The sequence below is a fragment of the Setaria italica genome, chromosome VII (assembly GCF_000263155.2).
Source record: "Setaria italica strain Yugu1 chromosome VII, Setaria_italica_v2.0, whole genome shotgun sequence".
Lineage (NCBI taxonomy): Eukaryota > Viridiplantae > Streptophyta > Magnoliopsida > Poales > Poaceae > Setaria > Setaria italica.
The window spans coordinates 19,681,422-19,707,840 of NC_028456.1; the positions used below are offsets into that span (position 1 = coordinate 19,681,422).

Here is a 26,419-nt window from a genome sequence, read left to right on the forward strand (position 1 = left end):
GGTGCCTAACAATTCTTTTATATATTGAATAATTAAATTTCAACAAAGTATCAAACTACAATTCCTAGTTAGCTATTATCTAAGCTGAGTTAAACGAAATTTAACTTAACTTATGAAATCAATAACAAGTGCTCGAAGAGAATCAAATCCTGGAGAGAGGAAAAATAAAAGGAAAAGCCCACGAATAAGGCCCAGAAAGCAAAAGCCCCTCGGTTAAACCCGAAAAGAGGCAACAAATAATGTGGAGAGAAAAAAACAGTCCACGAATTTGGCCCACAAACCAAAAGCCTACAAATCCGGCCCACTAACACTAGCGAATCTTCCTTAAAACTTTTGCTTTCGTAAAATTCAGCCAACCGACGGTCATCGTGTCCTGGTGTACCATTCGTTATTGGCAGATCCTGAGATCCATCACGCAGATTCAACACCTGAGCACACAGGGCCGTGATACAGCGTCCTTCTCCCCCCTGCGGATCGATCCACCCAAATCCCTTTGTGATAGTTTCGTTCGAGACCAATCGTGCCACAATATATATACGCCGGCCTACCTCGCCGTCCAAACCGTTTGTCAATTCTCGTAAGGCCGCCGACCTTGCCGCTGGACGCGGACCAGCATGTCCGCACCACCGGCGCCGACCTGGTCTCCGCCACCGCCATCCGGCGGCGTGATTTCCTCGGAGCCCGACTCGCCGTCGTCGGACGGTAGCTCATCGCCCTCGGCCCCGGCCGCTGGCAGCAGCAGCATCATCTCGTCCTCATCCACGCCCACGCCCCCTCCCCCGGCCCGTGGCAGCGGCGGCGCGTCGGCTCCACCACCGACGCCGCCCGGGTGCGCGGCGTGCAAGCACAAGCGGCAGAAGTGCTCAGCGGGGTGCATCCTGGCGCCCTACTTCCCGGCCAGCGACCCCGACAAATTCCGGAGCGTGCTCCGGGTGTTCGGCGTCAAGAACCTGCTGCGCACCCTCCGGGAGGTGCCCCCGCCGCGGTGGGACGCGTGCGTGCGCAGCGTCGTGTACGAGTCCAGGATGCGGCTGGCGGACCCCGTGCGCGGCTGCGCCGGCGCGATCGAGGACCTGGAGGCCCAGCTCATGGACACGGCCGTCGAGCTCGAGGTCCTGCGCCGGCGGCTGGAGTCGTACCGGCAGGCGAAGCGCGGCGGCCTCCGGTTGTTCCGGACGCCGAACCCTAGCCAGCATGGCCGCGCCGCCGCCTCGCCCCGTGGGGTAACCGATCTGGACGCGGCGCGGCAGCAACCGGGGAGGGCGCGCGGCGACATGATGCACCCGCAAGGCCCTCACGGCGCCGCCTGGCCACCGGCGATGGCCTGGCTCGCCGCGACGCCGCCACAATTTCACGCGATGCGGCCGCAGTTCTCACCGGTGCCGCCACAACTCTCCGCGACGCAGCCGCAGTTCTCCGCGATGCAGTCGCAATCGGCGATGCGTCGGCAAGCTGCAACACGCGGCGCGGCAGTGATGATACGCGATGACTTCGGCAATGCGTGGGCGAACGACGACGAGCGGGGTGACCCTGATGACATGTGACGACTCGTCGCAACGATGAGAAGTCATACTGCTTGTGGCGGTGCCGATCATTAGTTCCATGTAAGAAAGTTGTTTTCAGGTTTCTTGCTTCCTTCATGCTTAGAGCTTTAGCCTTACTACCAGTCAGTCTCCCTATTGAATTCATTAATTTTTATCCAGTTCATTAATGCTTTTGCAGTGACATTACAACATTAGCATCCAAATACATACATTAGGTGGCGATGAATTCATTTTCGTTTCAATCTATGGTTAATCTAGCTCTTCATGTTCTTGGATACGTTAGATGGCTTGGTAGAGTTTATTTGCTCTGAAATTTGCTATATTTCTTTTGTTTTTTTCACATTAAAGTGGATGCTTGTGCAGAGCGAGGTGCCATAGCATCGCTGAAGGGTAGCTGGCAGCAGTCTGTCCGCACAAATAGGACCATAAAATGCATGGCTTCTGCGAGAGGCGGAGTAAGAAACAAGTCGTATGGGGTGAACAATGAAGGTGATGTAAAAGTAAAATCCATCTGCAGAAAACTGTCGTTGCTGCTGGGTTTGCAGAGTTAGAGATATTTTTTTGGAACGAAATAGCACGATTTTAAGGGCCTGTTTTCTTCCACTGACTAAACTTTAGCACCCGTCACATCGAATATTTAGATACTAATTAGAAGTATTAAACGTCGACTATTTACAAAACCCATTACATAAGACGAATCTAAACGGCGAGACGAATCTATTAAGCCTAATTAGTCCATGATTTGACAATGTGTTGCTACAGTAAATATTTGCTAATGATGGATTAATTAGACTTAATTAGGGTTAATAGATTCGTCTCGCCGTTTAGATTCCACTTATGTAATTGGTTTTGTAAATAATCTACGTTTACTACTCCTAATTAGTATCTAAACATTCGATGTGACACGTGCTAAAAATAAGACACGGGAAGAAAACACCCCCTAAGGATCTTTAGGGCGTTTCTGGATTGACACCGATGGCAGCCCGACCAATTTTTTGTTTGGATCAACGCCAATCGTTGTCGTGCCAACGTCCCACGCCCACACCCAGTAGTATTTTACGCCCACGCAAGGGCGAGTTGCGGGCAGCCAAAATCCTCGCCGATTATTTGGCTAACCGAAGAATTCGATGGCAACGGGACGGGTTCGGATCAGGTGAAGTATTTGGGCACCCAAAATCAAAACCTGAACTTAGGGCCTGTTTGGTAGAGCTCCAGCTCTGAAAAAATAGCTCCAAATTCATAGATCCAGCTAGCTCCACCATAGAGCTGCTCCACCGTGGATCTAATATCTCAAAAAGCGTTTGGTACAGCTCCATTCTTGTCTTTATCTCACTGGCAATTTGGGCCCATTCATCAGAATAAAAAAAATATCTCCTTCCTCATGCTGTTGCACACATGGTTCAGGTGCTGGCGGGCACGGCCTCGCCGGCGGCCTCGCGCGCGCTGGCGGGCTAGCGGGCGCGGCCACGCCGGCGGCCAGGCGACCTCGCGCGCGCGCCGGCGCGGCCGCGCCGGCGGCCAGGCGGCCAGGTGCGGGGCGGGGCTTCGGCGGGCGGGGCGGTGCTCCGACGGGCGAAGCGGGGCGGCGGGCGGGCGCGGCCTCACCGGCGGCCGGGTGTGGGGTGGGGCTCCGGCGGGTGGGATGGCGCTCCGGCAGGCGGCGGGCTGGCAGGCGCGGCCCCGCCGGTGGCCAGGCAGGCGGGTGCGGGATGGGGCGCCAGCGGGCGGGACGGCGCTCGAGCGGGCGGGGCGCGCGGGCTGCCGGCGAAGTGAGACGGCGCTCCGGCGGGCGGGGCGGTGCTCCAGCGGGTACGGGGTGGCGGTCCGGCGGGCGGGGCGCGGCGGGGCTGCGGTGAGCGGGGCGCGACCATGGCAGCGCGAGAGGAAGCTGTGAAGAAATAGAACGAACCGGTCATTTTCCACTAATGAGTGGCAGTGGTGGGTAATTTCCTCCAACTCCACCAAATTTGATTTCGTGAAGCACCCCCTGAGGTGCTCCACCAAATCCATGGATCTGGGGGTAGATCCACCGTTTTCATGGAGCAGATCCGTGGTGGAGTTGCTGGATCTAAAACCGTTTGGCTGAAAAAATCTAGAGCAGAGCTGTTTTTGAGGATCTGGAGCTGCGTGGAGCTCTACCAAACAGGCCCTTAAAACCCGAATCCGTCCCGAATACCGATTCGTGTGAAAATCCATCCTTGAAACTGGAACCCGCGGATCCCTGAAACCCGATGGATTAACCGAAACCTGAGAATATTGCAATAAATTAACAAGGACAACATACAACAAAGACATTGTCTAGATTTCAGAGATTATTAAAAAAAGCAACGCCATAAAGGTAGAACTGGAGAAGCAACCCAAGTTCAGTACAGCTCACATATTACAGTCCAGACTGCGAACAAATAATAGAACATGAACATTACTACGAATAAGAGTGCGGGGTTGGCAGCGCGGTTGGGTGCGGGATGGCGGGGGGCCTGGGGGACGGGGGTGCGGCTGTGCGGGCAGACTGGAGGCGCCGAGCGGACTGGATGTGGGCGTGCGGCCAGCGGTCGCTGCGCCGGGCGAGGTTGGCGGCACGGCTGTGTGCGGGACGGCGGGGTGCCTTGGTGACGGGGGTGCGGCCGTGCGGGCGGACTGGATGGGGATGGAGCAAGGATTTAGACTTATATACCTAGGGTTGCTAGGTGGACTTCTAGTGGGCTGAATGTTTCGGGGCTCCGATGGAGCTCCACAGGTGAATTTAAGAATCCATCCTAAACCCGCAGTATTTCGAGTATCCGAACCCGCAAATCCGTGGGCAAAAACTAGGAACCAAAATCGAAACCCACGGACCCAAAACCCGTGGATATCCACCCCAACCCGATCCGCTACCATCCTTAATTGGCAGTCCAAAGGACAGATTTCCTATCTATCTTTGATCTTTCTGTATATAGATAGCAGTCTAACGAACAATCTTAACATTTTAGATGAATTATCTCAACATTTTTGATGGAAAAAAGTTGGTGAATGTCAAAAAAATATAGAGAAAAAATGTTGGCTAGTGAAAAAAAAGTTGGTGCATGTAAAAAATTATTGAGCAATAATGTTGGTGAATGTAAAAAAGTTAAAAAAATGTGGTACATATAAAAAATGTTGGTCAAAGTAAAAAAAATATTAGTAAGAGTTAAATCAGTTTTTTTTTAAAAAAGTTGATGAATGTCAACAGTTGATGGAACATTGTACATCAACTTAATATAAGCATTAAAGAGATGAGTTGCTTATCTGTCTTCCGGAAGATATACAAGAGCCTCGTCTAAACGACAACGATGCAGCCACAACCGTTGATGCGTCGGCAAACTGCTACACACATGGCGACAGCGGTGATACGCGACAACTTCAGCAACGCGTGGGCAAACGACGACGAGCAGGGTGATCACCCTGATGATATGTGAAGACGTCGTCACGAGAAATCATACTGTTGTTGGCGGTGTAGATTCCATCGATTGCTCCAATTATTAACTCCACGTAAGGGGAGTTGTTTTCATGTTTCTTGTTTCGTTTATGATTAGGGCTTTAGGCTTGTTGATTGTACTTCATGTATGGGTGTAATTTTGTACTAGCGGTCAATAATGCATTTGCAAGACATTACACGTTGGCATTGAATTAGATACATTAGTACATTATAGATGGTGATTGACGGGTTCCAGGGTACCCTCAGGAAATGGCTTAGGGCGATTAGGCACCAAAAGCCCAAATGCCCAACAGTTGGAAGTATCATGGAAACAGCCCAGATAACGTTACGGACCACCACCCGACCTCCCTTGATGGGAAGCCAAGAGCCATGACTCGTCGGCTTAGCCAACTCGGGGGTGGGGCCCGCAAGGGGCCCACAACGTCTCACTCACTCCTTGACTCAGGGAGACATGCGCCATACGAGAGGCATTAAATACGGGACGTGGCCCCCCTACCACCCCACACCGGAGATATGACCGGGCAAGGGGAGCCGACCTTTAACCAGGAGGTCTGAGGGTGAGGCTACACCATTCGGACCGTCCAGGACGGCTTGCAGGATGAGGCCACGTGCGACCGTACGCACCCCGGCGTCATCATCGCCTTCGCCGTCAAGGAGACTCGTCAAGATCAAGGCCATGCCACCGCGCCAGACCCAGTACGGTCCCCGCAGGTGAGGTGGGACCCAGCGACAGACATCACGATGAGGAGCGGCCGTGAGCGCACTAAAGAGGTCGGGGAAAGTCGGGACGAGCGGCACGCCCATTCATCACCAGTACGGACAACAACAACAGCACCCGTCTCGTCAACGGGACAGGAGCACGCCACAGAGCAAGCTCCATGCCGCACAGAAGCCACTATACAGGACGTGCGAGGCCCACAACCAGCCAGGGGATAGGACAGGGAAGCCTCTTGGTGCAAGGAAGATCCAACCACGCCGCAACCCCCGACCTCTAAGGTCGGGGACCCCCTCCATTTCTTAACGTTGTCACTTGGTTCTTGGCCTATGTAAAGGGAACCAGACCTCCATTCATTCTCTCTCACATTGAACACGTAAACCGACACATCGCACGAACGCTTGGTTTCAAGCACCCCATTGTAAGTCCAGTGCACTTGATCCAAGGAACACGACTTCTGTCGAAACTGGATGTATGAATCTTCCTGAACCAGTATAACTTATTATCTCTTGTGTGTTAGCCATCGGAAGTGAGGAAAGTAGGGCTTTTTAATAGATGGATTCATTTTCGTTGCGATCGATGGTAAATCTAGCTCTTCATGTTCTTGGAGAGCAAGGTGCTAAAGTGCATCGCTGAAGGTCACCTGACAGCTGACTCTTTGAGCTAAGTCATCAATTCCGATGACTTCCACTCGCTATGCTGTATTTCTTCTTTCCCTCTTATAATGAAAAACATGTTAAGGCAGGGTTGTGAAAAAAAAAAGTTCAACGGGCATAGGCCAGTCCATAAATAGGATGTTTTGGAGGGCGTAGTGAGAAACAAGTTGTACGACGTGGCGCAGTGAGAAACAAGTTGTATGACGTGAACAATGGAGGTGACGTAAAACCCATATGGAGAAAACGTTGTTGCTGCTAACAAGCCTCACAATTCTTAGTTTTGGTTTGCATAATTAGAGGATTATTTTTTTGTTGGAACGAAATAACGCGATTTTAAGTATCTTTAACCTTTTCCATGGCCCATCCAAGCATTGCTTGCTAAACGCTGGAACGGGCTGCGCCTGCTATGTCACTATTACTTTTGGGTTACAGCTACGTTAGCCTGATCTGGGCTTCAAGCCTTGTGCAGCCCATCCTCCATTGTATACTCGACGACAATTACAGCCCATGTTTGCAGATGCGCCGTTTGCTGGCGTGGCACGCGCGGATCGATCGTCTCGACATGTCCCGTGGCGCGCGCGCGAGTGCTTGCCGCCACAGCCGCTGCCGGTGTCGGCGCGAGCTGAGTTTTCAGGCTCATAACATTAACACGGATGGTGCTGGATCGATCGTTCCGTGCCGGTCGATCAGTCTCGGTCCATCCATCTGTGTGTTGGGCGCCTGTGACCGGTCGTTTTCTACATACGGAATCCACTTCATTGGCAAAATCCTTCATTGCAAGGGCCTTATAACCTTATTGGACTTTAATTATATAGTATATATCTGCCCGATTTGTACAGACAGCCTGACGTGACGCGCGGCCAAACCAGTGCCACGCCCGATCGACCTTGGCACGTAGTTTAGCTAGCTGGTGGCGCGTCGCTCTCCACCTCTCAAATCCGGCCGTTCCATTCTTCCTTTCCGATGAATCATTTCTACTTCCTCTGTTCCAAATTATAGGCATAATAATACCTATGAAATTAAAAAATTAAAGAGGAGGGTGTACATTGTACGGGCTCTAGATAACGGCACACGTACCTGCATCTATCTCGCGTTGAAAACTGTGACGTCTCATCCATACGGCCATACGGGGACATGCCCATGTTATTGATGTTATAGGCAAGCTAAGCACAGCTCGATCAGTGGACACTGGACACTCGAAGAGACCGTAACGGGAAAACAAAAACCTCAAAGATGCATGATATGAAGTAACTAGGCTCAATAATTTTACAATGTGATGGAAATGATAAAATTCTATTCTGGTGGAAATTGTATAATAGAAAATCTACGAGACACTTTATATATGGAGTAGTAGCTTTAATTAATTTATTCTGCACAGGTTCGGAAGGGGGAATAATAATAAGAACATTTCTTCAACTGCATGCTACAAGATTGCTCGATAGCTACGCGCTAGCTAGCGAGACGCGTGGGATAGATGGCTCCTCGTACGCCCGACGCCCGGCCCGTCAGAAGATTCAGACGTCGACGGTGCAGTCGGCGGGGTGGGTGAACTTGAGGGAGACGGTGGTGTTGACGCCGGCGGGGACGGCGGCGCCGCTGACGGCGAACGCCCCTCCCACGGCGGCGCCCGAGGTGGCGAGCAGGGCGGGGCAGTTGACGAAGAGGTGGTACCCGCCGGAGACCCAGCTCCCGACCTTCCACTTGACGCGGCCTTCCAGCTTGACGTGGAGGAGCACGTACCCGGCCGAGATGTCCTGCCTCATGGCGTCCGCCACGTACTGCGACACGGGGACGGCGTCCCCGGACATGACGGGGGACCACACCGACGCGTCCTTGTGGCCCTGGTAGATCGACGGCAGCGACACGGGCACCGTCACCGGCTCGTCCCGGTACGTCGTGAACGCGTCCAGGGTCTTGTAGTACACGCCCACGCGCTCGTTCGGGTTCCGCGACGCGATCGTCACCTGCGGCCATTGCCAACAACAGCAAGGTTTTTCGTCGGCATCGTCCATGTAGCTAGCTGCAGAGCTCAACGTTCCCCGAATGTGCGAGTATGCATACACGTTACCTGGAGGTTGAGGGAGATGGCCGGGTCGCTGAGGTCGATGGAGCGGAGCTGCACGTCCTGGAGGTAGAAGGAGGGCTTGGAAGGGTGGAGCGCGAGGTAGATGACGAGGACGATGAAGCCGACGACGGCGGCGAGCGTGAGGAAGCAGGCGCAGATGGAGCCGCAGCAGCGACGGAGGATCCAGTCGCGGTGGTGCTTCTCCTTGCTCATGGCGACCTGCTGCGGAGTGCCGATCGACTGGGTTCAGCTCAGCTCAGTGCTGGTCTGAAGGGAAACCGAGACTGATGGCAGAGCTCTCGCGGCTCTGCTCAGCAGCTCGCTGGATAAGCTAGGAGGACTGTGCGCGCATGTGGGCAGTGGGAGGCTAAAGTGGTGGCGCGAGTGTGGGTGGCCTTTTAATTACTCCAACAACTCGACTAAACTAGAGGCGGTGCGGTGTGTTTTTTTTATTTTTAAAAAGGGCTCTTGTTTTGGGATGGAGGCGAGGAAAGGTACAGCACACCTCACGAAGATTCTTCGGTTTCTTCCCGGGCCCCCCGGAGCATGGAGGTTGCCTATCAGTTGTGAGCTAGTGCATGTGCATCTGATTTGAGATTCGCGGCCGAAGAACGAGTATTACCTACTACTGAATACCGATGAGCTCGCTGGTGCTTGAGGTTCACTCCATCTCAGCTGGTCAACTGGGGACGCTTCTTGGCCTTCTGGCATGTGCACGTTGAGACTACCAGCAGCTGACTCTCAGCCGAATATTCTTTCTGCCATTGACCTGTGCCGCCGAGGAATCGAAATGTTTCATATAGGTGACTACACGCTTTGCTAAAAAAGAACTCTGCTAAAGAAGAAGAAGAATTACTGCAGCTTGTGATTCTTCTACGGTTGACCGGCCGGTCCCAACGGATGAACCCCAAATGTGTGGTGTTCCATGTTCGCGACTAGTTCGTGAGGCCGCACGAGCGCGTACGCGCGAGAGATTTCGCTCTGGATCTGCTCGTCCCGTTTTCTCCCATCCCAGCGCAGCGCTACGGCCTAGGGCAGCGGCGGCGCACGGCGATCCCGAGGGTCGTCGGCGCACACGCTGCCTCGTGCGCCCCCGGCCACGCGCGCCGATCGATCGATCTATCCACCGACCGGCACCGGCCCGTGCCGGGGAGAGCCGGCCGGAGTGGGGAGGGTTGGTGGTGCGTAGCACGCAAGCTTGCGTGCGCCGTCGACGGTTGCGACGTCGTGTCACGGCCACGCGCGCGGCTGGGCCATGCCAAGAGACGGCCGGCCCCCAGAGCATCATCTCATCAGCAGCGCTGAAGGAACAAAACAGGGGCGCGCGCACGCACGACGACGCCCGCGAAGGGTGCGTTCGGCCGGTGTGCCCTCCGTTCCTTATCTCGTGGATCTCCACCCCCACCGCCCCGTGCCCTATGGCACCGCCTGTTTCAGCGCGCCACCATGCCAGCCTGTCCTCCAACTAATCACACCATTTGATCTGCCTCCCGCGAGCTAATCAGGAACACCAACCATTTGTAATTAAGCTTTGGTTTCCATCAGATCGAGCGAGAATATATCGATTCAGAGTAAGGCTGCTTGCTGTCTTTCCCCTGAATGAATGTATGTTAGCTCGGAGGCTCGAGTGAACGATGCTAAGCTTTGGGGAACGAAAGGAAAGGGAGCATGGATTTATTGTATATCCTTACTGTTGGATAGCGCCGTGTTATTTTACCAAAAGCTTTAGGATCAAAAGCTTGCACACACACAAGGTTGCGGAAAGGGGCTTTTGGATCATTTCATTTTCTTCCATTCCTACGTAGTCGTTAAAAGTGCCCGTGAGTCAGCGTGACTTGAAAAAGGCCGTCTCTTTTGCCATAAAAGAAGAAGAAAGAGAGGATCTGATGGGTAAATCCGCGCCGAAAAAAAAATCCGAGAAATTACCTTTTATCTCTCCCACAAGAGTGGGGGGCAAAAAGGCACATAAAGGAGGCAGCCTCGCAAAGTCATTGCGCAAGGGTGGACGCTCTTCGTCTTTAAACTGACTTAGCCTGGAAGTAAGACGAGCTGCAAACTGTAACTGGAGAGTTGAAACCACGCCGCACTGTACCATTTCCATTCAGTCCCCCTCCCCCCACCAAAAAAAAAAAAATCAAGAAAAACAGGATGCTTCATGTATACATACGCCTAGTGGCACATGCTACCTACCGTACCTCCAGGCCCATCGCATGAATATTGAATACATTACATTCAGGACCATCAGAGTTTGGAAGTACAGAGCAGAGCAATTCCTGCTACCCTGCATATGCGTAGCTTAATCGCACACCTGTTTTGGCTGCGCATAGAGCGATTAAGCGAATTGCAGGCAAGTGCGCCCTCTGTGATGGAGTACGCCACCTACCGTCCGATCTTCTCTTGTTCTGTTTGGTGAACGGAGCTAGCGTTGCCGGGCCAAGAATCTCTCTGACTGACTCAGGGATGGAGTGTGTGTGCCATTTTACGGTTGGTAGAGGGGAAAGCGTATAGAATTATTTGGGTCGTCCAGGGTTGGTTGGTGCTGCAAAGGGTATAGAATTATTTGATGGACCTGCTTGTTCATTGTTGAGGCCCTTTCCGCGCTCCATTATCTTGCATCGGGAAGGTGAGTGAGGTCGGGCCACAATATGTGTTGTAGACTAATCATTCAGTTCTGGACCAGTTAGTTGGATTAGAGACTCTTCTATCTGTGAACTGTGCTCTTCTTTCGTGGCGGGCAGGGATTTCCTTCCTTCCTTCCTTTCTTTTTTATTTTAAGAGGACGGGTGGGCAGGAAGCGATGTCCAAGGCTCAGGAAAGCCCATGTCGTTCACACTGTTCGTTGGTCGTCGGTCCACTGGGTCACTCAAGATTTGTGTGAGTAAGGTGGTCTCAAACTGGTGTGATCTGCAAGAGTCAGAAATGAAGCCCATGTTGAGCGCGCTGCAGATAATGTTTTCGAAATTTTGAGTCCTTTTAAATCTAAATATTTTTTTTATAGCACCTTCAAATAAGTGACTCAAGATACCTACCAATCACAGCAGGAATGAGAAAAAGGATGACCCATAAAGAAGAAAAAGATGTGCTTTTTTTCCCTCTAAAATAAAGTAGTAAAATGAAAGCCAATCTAGAAACATCTACAAATTTTTCCTCACAAAGGAAATAAAAAAGAAAGTGCTTTTCACACCCAAGGCCCAAGCCACCGAGACAACAGGCAAGCCGCACAAACCTAGCCAGTCAGTAGGCGAGGCTCGGCCGTATCCACGCAAGCATATTCCCCTCGTAACCCAGGGGCCCACGTCGACCAAGCACCGTGCCAAGTCACCAGCCACCACACACCACACGCCCTCCGTCCCTGACACCGGGCCCGGCCCGCCGGAGTCACACGAACCACGCCCGCGCGCTCTTCCCCGTCCGGTCCCCACCGCCGCCGTCGGCTTCGTCTTCCTTCCACACCACACCAAACCATCCCTCTCCCGCCCAACTCACGCGCGGCTCGCTCCTCCTACGCGCTTCTAGAACCAAAACCCTAACCAAGCCTCAGCCGGTGCGCGTGCCCGCGTGCGTCGAGCCCGCAGCAGGCGAACAATCATGGGTAAGGAAGAGACGCCGCCGATCGGCGGCGGCGGCGGCGCCGGCGGGGATCGCGGCGCCTTCGCCTTCATCTCCAAGGGGTGGCGCGAGGTGCGGGACTCGGCGACCGCGGACCTGCGGCTCATGCGCGCGCGCGCCGACCGCGAGCTCGAGCACCTCCTCGCGTCGGCGTCGGCGCTCGCGGGGCCCGCGCCCCCGCTGCCGCCCGTCGCGGCGGGGGCGCCCATCGCGGAGGTCGAGTTCGTGCGGAAGCGGATCCAGCCGAAGATCCAGGAGCTCCGGAGGCAGTACTCGTCGCGGGCGCCCGACGGCGGCGGGTGGCCGCCCGGCGCCAGCAGCCTCCGCGTCGACCTCTCCGCGATTACGGCCATCCGCAACGCCATTGTGGCCGAGGGGGACGGCGCCGAGGGGTGGACGCTCGCGCGGCGGAAGGGGGAACGGAGCGAGGAGGGGAGGAAGGAGTGGGAGGTGGTGAGGATGATACGGAGCGGGCTCAAGGAGTTCGAGCGCCGGAGCCTGTCGAGCGACATGTTTGCTGGATTACATGGCCGCGGCGAGTTCGTGGAGAAATTTAAGTTGAGATTGGTAAGTTTGAACCACTGCATTTGATATGATGGCATACTCATGGTACTTGTTTAGGATTTATACCACCTCTTTTGGAAATTGAAAATTAAAATGAGGGTACCTTTAGCAACTGAATGTCATAACTCATGTTATTACTGACGAACAGCACTTCAGCAGCAAAGCTTTGGCGCCCGTAGCAAAAATTCTAAGCAGCTTCTGTGTTAATCCTTTGATTTAGTTACGCCAAACATTTCAATAGTTGCGTACCTTTAGACATCAACACACCGCTTATGCTGGCATTTGTTTTAGTATTGTGAAGGTAAATGTATACTTAGTCATCCTAATAAATATATTTAAAAAATAATACTGAAAAATCATCCTGGATTACCTTAGCTTAACAGTCATTTAATATGCCAACTCAACTTCTTATACACCTAACTGTCATGTATTCTTGTTAGCAATAAATTATTTGGTTAATTTTTTGCAGCAATTGGGTTAACAAAAGGAGAAAAAAAGCTGTCCAGTTATTGAGCACGCTATACATGCTAGAACTGATTGGTGTTAATTAAAGTACTACTGCTTCATGATGCTCCTTTCCCTCTATTGCAGAAATCGCTGAACAAGGACTATCAGGAATCCAAGGTAATTCCATAGGAAACAATGTATAACATCTGGAAATGTTCATGTGGTGCAGATAGAGAACGGCTAATGATTTCTTTTGGATACATTTTCCTTGTTACTTATTCTGATGTATTAGGATCCGATATGCACATTTGTATACAAATTTTACAAACTGCTAGGCTATACTAGATATACCTTCATTAGTCTGAGGATATAATTTCCTTTTGAATGGTAACCTGTTCCAGAAAATAGTGAGGTCAGAGGAAGTATTGACACTTACTAAGCAGGGTTGACCTAAAATAACTTGCAAATATTTTTTCGATTTAGATGCCAATGCAGCTAATTACTGTTATAAACAATCCTTTAAAATTCATAGGCAGTGAATTCTTTATCTTTTTTCAGGGCATGTATCTTTTGAGCCTTTAAATAAAAGCAGACTTTCTTAGTGATTTTGATTATTAACTGATAATGCAATTTGTGTTGCTAGTTGATCTGATTGCTTACTGTTGAGAGTGTGTTTTTCTAAAGTGGGTATTGGAATATAATGCAGGTAGTCCCACCACTGGATCTATCTGAAATTCTGGCATATCTAGTCCGGCAATCTGGTCCATTTTTAGATCAACTTGGCATAAGAAGAGGTATAAAACATTATTGTTAGTCTGCACCATGTGGAGTCTTGGTGCCCGGCACTGACCATTTTAGTCTTAAAATGTTGTGCAGATCTATGTGACAAACTAGTGGAGATGTTATATAGTAAACGAAATGGTCGGCTCATGTATCATTCCCTTTCAGAGGATAGAACCTTAGCTGAGAACATAAATGAGGACCTTGATCTAAGAATAGCTAGGGTGTTAGAAAGTACTGGCTATCATGCAGATGAAGGTTTTTGGAATGACCCTGCAAAATACAAGATCTCAGACAACAGACGGCATGTTGCTATTGTCACCACAGCAAGTCTTCCATGGATGACAGGGACAGCAATCAATCCATTGTTTCGTGCTGCATATCTGGCAAGAAGTGCAAAGCAAAAAGTGACGCTGGTGGTTCCTTGGCTCTGTAAGTCAGACCAAGAATTGGTTTATCCAAATAACATCACCTTCAGTTCTCCAGAAGAGCAAGAAATTTACATAAGGAACTGGCTGCAGGAAAGAGTTGGCTTTGAAGCTGATTTTAAGATATCCTTCTATCCTAGCAAGGTAAACACCCAATCTTTGTGCCCCTGTTGTTTATATCCTGAGTCCTAGACTCCTAGTACCTGCTTCCCCTGGGATTTTCATAATTCATGACATGTAATTTTTACAGTTTTCAAAAGAGCGCCGCAGCATTATTCCTGCTGGGGATACTTCCCAGTTTATCTCATCAAAAGAAGCAGACATAGCAATTTTAGAAGAACCTGAGCATCTCAACTGGTATCATCATGGAAAGCGTTGGACTGACAAGTTCAATCATGTCATCGGCGTAGTTCATACAAATTACTTGGAATATATCAAGAGAGAGAAAAATGGTGCTATTCAATCTTTCCTTGTTAAGCATATCAACAACTGGGTGACTAGGGCATACTGCCACAAGGTATTGTGTTTAGGTCAGATTTTGTGTTAAAGTCCTGTTGGTTAGAGTTCAGCTAATAATGGGTGCATGCAGGTTTTACGTCTTTCTGCTGCAACTCAAGATCTACCAAGGTCTGTTGTTTGTAACGTACATGGTGTAAATCCAAAGTTTCTCAATATCGGTGAGAAAATAGCAGCTGATAGGGAGCGTGGACAGAAGGTCTTCTTTAAGGGAGCATATTTTCTTGGGAAGATGGTGTGGGCTAAAGGCTATAGAGAACTAATAGATTTATTGTCAAAACACAAAAAAGATCTGGAAGGCTTCAAGATAGATGTATATGGAAATGGTGAAGACTCTGAAGCGGTTCAGACTGCTGCTAGAAAATTTGATTTGAGCATCAATTTTTTCAAGGGAAAGGACCATGCAGACAATTCACTCCACGGGTGAGGTTCTAGGAAGCTGCTAAAAGGAATTCACTTTCATCTGTGTCCTGTCCTATGCAGATTGCTGATACAGTTATCTGTTTTCGTCTGTTAAATTTTCAGGTATAAGGTTTTCATCAATCCAAGTGTTAGTGATGTGCTATGCACAGCAACAGCTGAGGCTCTTGCTATGGGGAAGTTTGTAGTCTGTGCAGATCATCCATCAAACGATTTTTTCAAGTCATTCCCCAACTGCTTAACATATAAAACTTCAGAGGAATTTGTTGCTCGTGTCAAAGAGGCTATGGTTAGTGAACCACAACCTCTGACCCCAGAGCAACGGTACAGTTTATCATGGGAGGCGGCGACTGAGAGGTTTATGGAGTACTCAGAGCTGGACAAAGTTCTGAACAATACAAATGGTCACCCTGGACGAGGTGGGAAGATAAATAAATTGAGAAAGATACCTTTACTTCCTAAGCTGTCAGATGTGGTGGATGGGGGACTAGCATTTGCTCATCACTGCCTGACTGGCAACGAAATCCTCAGATTGGCGACAGGAGCGATTCCTGGCACACGTGACTATGATAAACAACAGTGCATGGATTTGAATCTCCTGCCTCCTCAAGTTCAGCACCCTGTATATGGCTGGTGATGTGTACCAGCTTGCATTTAACTAATGTATAGTTGAAGTATGTTTCTCCGTAGGTATGTGCACATTAAGCGATCCAGTTCCCATGTATTGACCGGAGCATGAATGAACTTGTGTAGAGTCTTGATAATTGGTAGGGTCCATGGGAACGAGATCCTCTGCCGTTGCGTTCTCATCGGCAAAGGGACGTTCGGCTAATCTGGAACGTGCGACAGGCCTCCGATGACACACATACATAAAAAAGTCCATGACCATGCGGCCCATTTATCAGCTCAATATCATCAGCAACTAAACAACCCAGTTGCCTAGCGCCGGCAGCGGGCATCTCGCCGCCGCCGGCACCGCGCCGCCATCAATGCCGTTGGGTGCTGCAGCTCTCTCATCGCCGTCCAACACCGACGGGTGCCCCACCTTGCTCTTCACCGCCCACCGACGCCGGGATGCTATGTCATGCTCGTCCCTATCACCTCGGCCATCGCGGAGTGGTTCTAACCGGTCGCCGTCACCGTCGCCGAGGGGTTAGGCCACGGTTGGGGTTGGGACTGGCAAGGGGTTTTGCGCGCCCAGGGGCAGCACTGCCATGGGGAGGGCCACCGGTGCTGCCAAGCCGGAACCACCACGGAGAAAGAGTGATCACTACATAGGAGGGCAACTGGGCAAAAGGCAGCAAGTTGGGAAGACGAACTTCAGATAGTAGCACATGTGTTTGGCAATTTAGGATGGCAAATTGAAAATGTGACGAGCAATATTACCATTAGCATTTGAGTGAAGCTAAGTTCACCCCTGGAATCTTTATAATCAGTGCCATTTGCAACTAGTGCTTGAGCTTGTGCTTGTGCTGGTGCTTCACCTCTTCCTGCCTCTTCCCCACCCTCCTGTATCAAAATTGGAGGGCTTTGAGAAATAATGGACATAATGGTAACACTACAAACAAAATTGTGCAGATCATACCACTAAAATATTTCGCATCTGTGCATGAGCAGCATCATTATTTGCCTCTTTCCCAAACTGTGATGAAGCTTTGTTTTCTCTCTTTTTTCTAAACTTGTGCTTCGTATCAAGCCAAGTTTTTCTTCACTTTGAAGTTTTTTGTTTGGACCTTCTTTTTCTTTAGGCGTGCATTACTCAACACATCATTTGGTGGAGTAGAATTTGTGGGAAGTACAGATGGACTCACAGAAGTGCTTGGATATGCAATGATCATCTCTTCAATTTGTTTACAAAGGATGTCAAGTGTGATATCCACTAACTTGGTGCATTGAGGAAAGTTGGCTGCTTGATATGCCAAATTGAGAAATTTGTTAGACATATATCTGCAGTGAAGCAAAGCATCCATATTTGGATTTTCGATTATATTTCTTCCCTACTTGTCTTGTATAGTTCCACTCCGTGCTTCTCGTGTCCATCGCTTTAACACGTATTGTGGTGGCAATAACTTAATACTTATCAAATCAAGAACTTTAAGAGCATGATGTAATCTTCCCATTGGATTGTCTTTGTTTGTGTACCGTTTTTTGACCTCAAAGCCTTTCTGTCCACCATAACTAAGCCAAAATGCCCAAGCCTCATCCAAATTTCTAAATTCCATGCCAACATGAGGTACAAAGCTAAGCAGCATAGCTCCGCAATGGAAAAAAATAATATGAGCAGGGGATGCAATTTCAGAGAACAAGTAAGGAGTAGCAATACATGGGATTGGAATTTGGGACAACTAAAACCAATTTGAAGTCACATAGAAAATAACAAAGTGGGGTTATATTACTTACGTATTGAAAGCATGATGCTCTTTGTTAGCCTCTTCTTCCATATCAATGCTACGTAATACAGAATCAACCAGCTGCTTCTTTAATGAGAAAAGAGAAAGTTTGATTGCTTCAAGCAATCTGATGATAGAACTTCTATCAGTCTCAGTGATCCTTTCATGTTCAAGAGATGGCAGGAGAAGGTGGATTAATACTTACGTACAAGATTGAAGAGCACAGCAGCTCTTCCATCCGGCAGCTGCTTCTCTCCTCCTCGCGCCCGTTCTCGTCAGCCTCGCACCCTTTTCTGTTGGCCTCACGCCGTTTTTCCTCCTACACTTGCGTCCAGACTGGGCCGCATTGTGCTCCTGGGCCAAGGGATCCATTCTGTTTCTTCTATTGTTGCTTCTTGCCATCGGATGCTCAATCAAAGTTCCGGAGCTGCCGAACGTCCTCTGCCGATGAGAACGAAAGTTAGAGGATCTCGTTCCAGTCCACGAGGAATTTGTTGTGTTGTTTTGTACTCTGTGGTCTTTGCCTGTAATTATGTTACCTTTTACTCCTGGAATAGGTTAGTTCGTGCATACAAAGTGTTATGTAGTTCCCATACTAATCAATGCCTGCACTTTGATTGAATCTTGTTAAGGCTGTAAGCCTGTTAGGAATGTGGCTTATTTTTTTTCTCCTGTGTGGCTACCTGAAGCAAAAATGGTTAAAATAAATATTCAGTAAAGAAGAAAAGTAGACAATATTTATCTTAATATTTCTTCTGAGTACCTTTCGTTTCTTTACAAACATAGGGTGCAATGAAAATTTTTGAATTCATTCTAGCAAGAAAGTTGAACCACAATTTCATTACTTGTTATATACTCTGGTTATTTTATTGCATCACTCTTTTCTTTAATGTTGTTGCCTGTGATGAGATGGAACTTATTGTACTATATGCGATGAGATAATGTTTAATCTATTATTTGTGGGCTGAAATTTCTTAATATTAATTCTGAGCTGTAATTGTTCCTGTTAATTGGGCTGGAATTGCTTAGGCCCCGTTTGGATCATTGGAATTGAATTCCATCCTAATAATCATAATTTAGATACAAATTAATTAAGCTAATATAATTGTATGTGGAATATAGTTGTATATTATAGTTGGTGATATGGGAGAGATACTTGTATGCTGCACTTTTACTATAGAGAAGCGAGTCTAAGAGCGTGCTATAAGAATTGAATTCCATCTAATAACCATAATCTATAGAATCAATTTCCATCTCCCACCCCATGAATTTAAGATAGGCTTATATCTAAACTTTGGAAAGTTGTGGAATGCCACATTCCAACATAAATTAGCCTACTCCATTAAATAGATTCCAATTCCTTGGACCCAAACGGGGCCTTATTGTTGGACCAATTGGGTTAGAAAAATGATTAAAATTTGGTGGATCGATTTTATCAACATGAACTGTGTACCTTAAATTTGATTGGCCGAAATTATTGGGCCCACTTATCAAACAAGCCTGTTACCAAATGTGTCAGCAGCCACATCATCGGCCACATCACCATTATTAGCCACGTCATCATCGATGTCAGCTGCCATGTCATCACCCACGTCATTGTCCACGCCATCATCATCATCCATGTCAGCAGCCATGTCATCATCCATCTCAGCGGCCATGTCACATGGCTATACAATCTATGATGATTTCTATGACGTTTATTTTCGTCACTAAAGTTGGGCTTAGGTTGAGCTAAGCGGGCTTGAGGCTATTTTGTGACGAATTAGAAACGTCATGGATTGTTTCGATCTGTGACGATTACGCTAAAAACGTCACGAGGCGTAATTTGTGACGCTTAATACATGACGATATGCGAAATCGTCACATACACTGCTTTATGACGGTTTGTCAGCGATCTGTGATGAAATTTTTCCGTCATAGATTAACAGGTTTCTTGTAGTGTACGGTGCAATGAAAACAATTTGAATTCATTCTGTTCTTTACTAGATATGCAATGCCATGCAAGATTTGTTATGCTTTGAGAATTTCATACATCTGTTACTTCAACGTCACAACTTGGGCACGGATTTTCGAGAAGGACACCGTGGAATTATGTTTCTTGGCTCAGTGTTTTCTTTAGTTCTACTATATTTACAAGATATTTACATTATTGAGAGGTAGTACATTCTCCCTCCCTGATATTTACAAGAAGTTTATATTTATTTTTGTCTGTACAACTGTGCGGAAGCAACATTTATCATCACAATTCAGCATCATAATTACTTTTATAAATCAAATAATTAATCACTTGCTTTATGCACAATATAGTATTGTATCATCAGATGCTCCTGAGATGTGGATAGTATCTACATACGAAATGCAGAGCACCAACTAGCCAAGTCCCGCTGCCTCTCCACTATCTACAATGATAACCACATCCTTCTGGTCAGTGTTCTCAGGGCTTTTGAAGCCGGCAACTTGCGCTAGGTTACCAACAGATTCTGTGATCTTCTTTGTCTGAGAAACCACTTCTGCGAGGAGAGATGCAATGACAGCAACATGCATCACTTTGGCCAGATCCTCGTCCTGCGACAATTCGGCCTTGAGGCCTTTCGCCGCTCTGATCGCTGCAGTCATGTGAGTCATGGCCGGGGATGGCACAGTCATCGCCTGAATCGCCGCTGAGAGCGCCCGGAGCGCCTTGGCCGAGTGCAAGCTCATCTCACCGCATGCTGTTCGAACCTTCGAGCATAGCTCCAAATTCGTTTCAGGATACTGTGAGCAGGAAAAGGATGATGCTAGTGATCAGTAAACATGGTTCTGTAATCCTTTAATTTTGATCTATAGCGAAATGGCTGGATTTGCAATTACCTGAGCTTTTGTGAGTGTGATGATGTAGGAAGCAAGAGTCTGCATTGAGGAAGCGCACTGGCGAGCAACGGCGCCGATGTTCTGGTATTGGCCCCATGGGTACCGGAAGTAGAAGTTGCCATGACCTGGCTCCCACTTGGCAAAATTTGCCTGCGGTTTTGGAAGAATAGAAGCCATGCATTATAACGGATCGTCCCAGTTTCTGGATACAGGAGCTTTATTGCTGCTCAACATCAAAGTGCATTGCTGCTTACCAAAGAGTCCTCGGTGGCCTTGCAGTCGAGGACGCTCTTGTACACTTGGAGGAACGGTTTGCTTTCCAAATCCTCGCCGGGAGCGTTCTCCCCGAAGCATTCGGACTCCAGTCCTGCACACACAAATACATGTATATATACAATTTAGTTTATCTTTGACATGGGAATCCGATCCGATTCGTTGTACATATTCCAAGGATCGAGTGGGATGGATGGTGCTACGTACCCTCAAGGAACTCGGCGAGCTTGCCGAGGTTGTCGGCGGCGAGGTTGTGGAGGTTCTCGCCGGCCCAGACCGGGCAGACGAACATGGTGGTGAAGAGGCAGGTGGCGACGCCGACGAAGATGGTGGAGGAGCGCTGGTGCGCGAGGCGGATGAGCTCCTCCACCCGGTAGCTCGACACCGCCACCAGGCTGAAGGTCAGGATGAAGATGGTCACGCCGTAGTCGTACCGCGCCTTCACCGCCGGGATGAACCGTGTGAACGTCGCCGCCGTCGCTGCGAGAGAGAGAACGAATTAATTAAATTAAAGCACTTACTGATCGTGACATGTCGATCTCGTCATGAAAGTAACTAAGCGTACCGGCCGTACACGGCTAAGAAGCTAGCCTGCGTGCCTGGCTTTCTCTTTACACAGACAAGCAGCTAGCTAGACAAGGAATCAGCCTGCATGGGTATAGAAGGTATAGTAGGTACTGTACCTATGAGGAAGACGAAGGTTGCGAGTATGATGGGCTCCCCTTTGCTGCCTCCCAGGTTGGCCACCTTGTGAGCCCCGACGGCGATGAACCCGGCGACCAGCGTCCCCGTCGCCCTGTTCAGGCCTTTGATCAGCGTCCCACCTGCCAACACACACACACGCACCCGTTAATAAGCCATTAATTAAACTATACGGGTGCATGGCGCCACGCGTCCACGCGTGACGTTGCATGCGTCTCGTACGTCATCAATCTCTGCAACTAACTGCGATGCACGGTGGCGTACAGGCTTACCGACGGTGTACTCCATGACGACGGCGACGGTGAGTACGGCCCAGAGGGTGGAGAGCCCCCAGTTGTTGAAGATGGGGCGGACGTAGTAGAGCACGGACACCAGCGTGAGCGCCAGCCCGACCTTGAACGAGTGCACCACCCGCCGGGGATCGTCCGTCGCGATCTTGGCCAGCTTCTTGCCGAGCCCGGCGAGGGCTCCCCAGACCTTACCCAGCGCCGAGAGGAGCCCCTCCGCGCACCTCACCAGGAACTCGACGTAGCCGCCGGTGCCGCCGCCGCCGGACGTCACCACCTGATGAACCTCCATGGCAGGCATGGCTGCCGTCTGCCGATCGAGGTAGCTAGGGCCGTGCCGTGCGTGCACGAGACTGGCTCTGGTGGTGAATGTGTGTGTGTGGTTTATGAGCTACCAGGAGGGGCGGTGGGGGGTCCTTATATAAGCGGAGCCGAGGAGGAAGACACGCGAGGGCGGCGGCGGCGGCGGCTTGGGGATATAGTTAGTGGGATACCGCGACGCGGCAGACATTACACAGGATATAGTGGAAACAAAAGCATAACCCCCTGCCGCGCAGGCCTTTTCGCTGTGAATGCGACTCGCGATACTGCTGGTGCTCTCGTGCTCTTTTCAACCGGTTCGTTGCTGGCTGCTGCCACTCTCTCGGTCTCGCCTTTTCTTGCTCGAGGACTATGGAGAGCACCAAGTCGGCCGAATAGGCCGCCAGTGATGTACAGAGATGTGTGCAGCTTATGAACGCCATCCGTTTTGGCCACTGCTACCTTCTGCTGGTTTGTGCTGTGACGAGGACGTCGCCGGGGTGATCGTGTCGCACGCTCGCAACACTTGACAGGCGGCGGTCTTTTGCAAACCAGTAGTTTATAACAATATAATCTCTGCCTTTTGACCTGTAATGTTTGCACTTGGGATACTGTCGGACGAGGTAAACTTCTCATCGTGATCTTGGCCTTTGCTTCAGCGGCACGCATCCTCAAGCGCAGGCAGGACTGCACCTATACACGATGACTCATGCATGATCTGCAGACGACACGCGACATCACACACTCTGACTTTGGACGTACGGACCGACAAAGGCGAGCGGCGCTAGTGCTTTTCTTGGTTTTAAAAATGCCGGCTTATAAGCCATTCGTGCTATGTAAAGCACCGTATACTAACTCGGTGGCAACATTTTAAAAAAAGGCCAAAGAGGACGTGAGGTGTTGGCCTGATGTATCCATGTCCCTATACAGCTACTTGCTATCGAGACGTGGCATGGCTTATCAGTCTACTACATAGTATACTCTTTTTTTTTGGCCTGCAGGGATTTAGGTAGGCCTTATCACATTGAATAATCCCAACAAATAAATCCCCAGTCCAAGCACGCGCTTCCATAACATCCTACGAGACCCAGGGCCTATCAACTAGCTTTGTTTGGTGCATTTCGATGAAATATAATCTGTCACCAGCAGATCATGATGTGTGCTGTCGCAGAGGCTACAGATTATTTTTTTTTAGAAAAAAAAATCTGCAGACCATCCTTCGCGAGAAACTCTAAGCTATTTTCTCCACCGTTGAGCGGCCGACCGCCACCACCACTGTGTTCTTTTGCATCGAGTACGTTTACGTGTTCCCTTGCGTCTCTTGCAGGCACACTTGGGCAACCTGTCGCAGTCCAGGTGTAGACACTGACCCACACAGGGTCCAACGTACGCGATGGCGACTTGTTCTTTGTGTCTGTCACCGTCGTCTCTCCGGTCCATCACTGTACAGCTCATAGAGCAGTAAAAACAGAATACTGGACACTATCTGAATAATGCAATACAGCGGGTTGCATCCATTCAGCTGTCTCTAGCTTTCCTAGTGTAGCAGGAACATCGCTCCAACTCCAATCGAGCCGGGTTACGATGTTGCCGGAAATAAAGCGCAAAAACCTTTACGATTGACAATTTTTTTTTGAAAAGTGACGATTGACAATTGATATGGTCTATCTGTTCATATGTGCGCATGTAACAGCTGCCATGCACACACAACAAGCGAGCACCACAAGTCCGAAGCTTGCTGCCGATCGAGCGGTTCAGGAAGCAGCGAAGCTTTTGCTCTCTCCGTTGGCTTCACCTCTCGTGTCTCCTCGGATATATTCTCCTTATCCTGGTGGGAAATGGGATAACCGTCGTTTCGACCTCACGTCCGCGCAATCTTTCAGTACGAGGGACCGAGTTCGTAGCAGCGGCATCGATCCGGAGAACAAGCAGATAGGGAGAGCATCAGCATAGCCAAGAACATGGCAGCAGAATCCAAGAATATGTGCTTCTATTATGCTCTCAGGGTAGCATTGCGTTGCATGCCGTCCTGTGTCGCCTCCAATCGAGGATCCTAGAAGAAATCTCACCAGTGGATGGGCTACGTCTAAAAGCAAAATCATTACCACATTGCGTATTCACCGTTCACTCTTCCAATTCTTCATCCCAAGATTCCAGCTAGTGTAGATCGCCGAGAAAGTGGCAGCAGATAGCTGAGATGCGCACCGATCGGCATCTGCGAAGCAACTTTTCTGCTGCGCATGTGCATGGGCAGCTAAGCTGCATGCTAAACCCTAGCTAGCGTGTAGCGTCCTTCCTCAATATGCGATGGTGGAAACAAGCACGGAAAACGACCGTAGTGGAGTGGCCTTTTGGTGCAGAAAAGAAGCCTTCTGGACGCTGCTAGTGCTCTTCTCTGACTTCACCTCGGGATTGTTGTTGTTGGTTGGACTATGATCATGCCGGTCATGGCGTGTGCCGTGTGCGACCGACTGTACACGCTCTGTCCTTTGACTGAGCTCGGCCTTTTTCGTACTTGTAGGGGTGCGTCGTTTTCGCCATAGAATTCCTGTTCCAGTGACTTACCTTCCGACGTCTCTTTCTGCCTGCCAGTGCTCGCTCCATCTCTCTGTAAAAAGCGGGATCTGGGCCGGGGGGCTCTACACTCGTTTTTGCATGTTGTCAATTTCAACCGCCTGTAACTTTCGCGGCACAATTTCGTCCGTTGCCTTTCAAACTATGAGCACCTCAACTTTGTTTTGTAGGCTCCATCTAGTCACTTTTCACTTGTCTAATGTGGCTTCCATGCAAGTATACGAAGTCAGCTACGTTTTCTCTTCACCGCACCAGCAATGCACAGTCTTATCAAGCCCACAACATATATAGCTGTATCCATAGTCACAAGCTATGTTGACTTCCCACCTGATTTGACTGGGCTGCTGCACTTTTAATTGATTTTAGCATCCCCTTATCACCGTCTCCTTATCGTTGTATCTCTTCTTAATGCTTCCACCTATGCAAAAACATCGAGTCATCCAATCGCCGAGTACGACGGACTCTCATTTTACAACCGATTTCCCCACCCTAGCAAAACCCTAATTAAATAGGCATGGGTTGCACCCGCCATCGAGGCACTCAAGGGAATGGATGGATAAGTTAAGATTGCACACACAGTTTTGTTCATTACCTTTCAAAACCGGCCAATCGATCTCGCAACTTTTGTTTGTAGGGCCAATCTAGTCCCTTGATGTATGTGGCTTCCATGTCAGTATACCAAGTCAGCTATGTTTTCTCTTCATTGCAATAGCAATATGCACACATGCCAAGTGCATGTATCGATAGTCCCAATCTGTGTTTACTCCCCGCCTGCTAGGTCTATAGGGCCGCTCTAGCAACTCCTTATCATCGTTCTGTTTAGGTTCCACACATATATGACAATAATGTTGATAGTTGCCCAACCGCTGAATACGAATAGCTGCCCCCCCCCCCCCCCCCCCCATTGGGGGTAGGTTCCAGGAGTGGGTTGCATTCATCACGGGAGGGGCTCAAGGGAATGGATAGGCATTAGAATTTGCACACAATTTCATCTGTTACCTTTCAAAACGACCAATTAAGTTCCTCAACTTTTGTTCGGAAGTTCAATCTCATCTCATGTTATACGATGGCTTTATGCAAGTATAGACAACTACAAATTCTCTTCACCACACCAGCCATATGCACACATGGCAAACGAACAACATATATAGCTGTATCGATTGTCCCAAGTTATGTTGACTTCTCGTACATTCGGTCTCTAGGGCCGCTCAACTTTTCATTGATTTTAGTAGTCTCGTATCATCATCTCCTTATCATAGTCCCTCATTTGGCTCCACCTATGGCAACAACGTCGAACGTCACCCAACCATCGAATACGACATGCTCTCCTTTTATAGCTGATTTTCCCACCTTGGTAGCAAACCTTAGGAGCGGGGTACGGCCCACAATGAGAGAGACTCAAGGGAATAGATGGGTTAATTAGTTAGGATTGCATGTAATCATCAAATACCTTTCAAAATTTGCCAATTGTGTCCCTCAACTTTTTTCTAGGAGCAACCTAGTAGTCTCTTGTCGTATGTGGCTTCCATGCAAGTATACCAAGTCAGCTACAATTTCTCTTCATCGCACTAGCAGCCAAATGCACGCATGCAAAGATCACAACATCTATAGTTGCATCGATAGTCCCAAGCTATATTGACTTCTTCCCACCCGCTCGGTCTCTACGGTCGCTCCACTTTTGATTGGTTTTAGCAGCCCCTTATCATGTCTCCATATATATTGTCATCTCTCTTTTGGTTCCACCTATGGTAGAAACGTAGAGTCACCCAACCACCAAATATGACAAGATCCGACTCTACCACCAAATATGACAAGATCTCCTTTTTATAGCTGATTTCCCCACCT

At 49.3% G+C, this 26,419-nt stretch overlaps 3 protein-coding genes across 3 annotated transcripts; 1 reads left to right on the forward strand and 2 right to left on the reverse strand.

Moving 5' to 3' along the window:
• Window positions 1–7,582: 7,582 nt before the first annotated feature.
• Window positions 7,583–8,829, reverse strand: LOC101776142 (NDR1/HIN1-like protein 1). The gene is made up of 2 exons (XM_004975538.4): window positions 8,438–8,829; window positions 7,583–8,333 (listed from the first exon to the last, which is right to left on the reverse strand). The coding sequence occupies exons 1-2, from the start codon at window positions 8,645–8,647 to the stop codon at window positions 7,884–7,886; spliced, it is 660 nt and encodes a 219-aa protein (XP_004975595.1). The 5' UTR covers window positions 8,648–8,829; the 3' UTR covers window positions 7,583–7,883.
• Window positions 8,830–11,858: 3,029 nt separating this feature from the next.
• On the forward strand, window positions 11,859–16,030 carry LOC101776547 (digalactosyldiacylglycerol synthase 1, chloroplastic). The gene is made up of 7 exons (XM_004975539.4): window positions 11,859–12,610; window positions 13,199–13,231; window positions 13,761–13,848; window positions 13,931–14,406; window positions 14,513–14,779; window positions 14,852–15,201; window positions 15,304–16,030. Exons 1-7 carry the CDS (start codon window positions 12,023–12,025, stop codon window positions 15,833–15,835), a joined length of 2,334 nt encoding a protein of 777 aa, XP_004975596.1. The 5' UTR covers window positions 11,859–12,022; the 3' UTR covers window positions 15,836–16,030.
• A 3,679-nt stretch (window positions 16,031–19,709) lies between these two features.
• LOC101776964 (aluminum-activated malate transporter 1) lies at window positions 19,710–22,074 on the reverse strand. Its single transcript, XM_004975540.2, has 6 exons — window positions 21,686–22,074; window positions 21,395–21,535; window positions 20,919–21,191; window positions 20,693–20,805; window positions 20,439–20,588; window positions 19,710–20,342 (listed from the first exon to the last, which is right to left on the reverse strand). Exons 1-6 carry the CDS (start codon window positions 21,999–22,001, stop codon window positions 19,959–19,961), a joined length of 1,377 nt encoding a protein of 458 aa, XP_004975597.1. The 5' UTR covers window positions 22,002–22,074; the 3' UTR covers window positions 19,710–19,958.
• Between the last annotated feature and the right edge of the window lie 4,345 nt (window positions 22,075–26,419).

Bases quoted from the DNA above. Each gene is read 5' to 3' on its own strand.
- LOC101776142 (XM_004975538.4), bottom strand. From the start codon at position 8,647: ATGAGCAAGGAGAAGCACCACCGCGACTGGATCCTCCGTCGCTGCTGC. The intron at 8,334-8,437 runs GTAACGTGTATG...CAATGGCCGCAG, and splicing joins CCATCTCCCTCAACCTCCAG to GTGACGATCGCGTCGCGGAA.
- LOC101776547 (XM_004975539.4), top strand. From the start codon at position 12,023: ATGGGTAAGGAAGAGACGCCGCCGATCGGCGGCGGCGGCGGCGCCGGC. The intron at 14,407-14,512 runs GTAAACACCCAA...TAATTTTTACAG, and splicing joins TATCCTTCTATCCTAGCAAG to TTTTCAAAAGAGCGCCGCAG. The intron at 14,780-14,851 runs GTATTGTGTTTA...GGGTGCATGCAG, and splicing joins CTAGGGCATACTGCCACAAG to GTTTTACGTCTTTCTGCTGC.
- LOC101776964 (XM_004975540.2), bottom strand. From the start codon at position 22,001: ATGCCTGCCATGGAGGTTCATCAGGTGGTGACGTCCGGCGGCGGCGGC. The intron at 20,806-20,918 runs GTACGTAGCACC...TTGTGTGTGCAG, and splicing joins GCTCGCCGAGTTCCTTGAGG to GACTGGAGTCCGAATGCTTC. The intron at 20,343-20,438 runs GTAATTGCAAAT...TCCTGCTCACAG, and splicing joins TCACACTCACAAAAGCTCAG to TATCCTGAAACGAATTTGGA.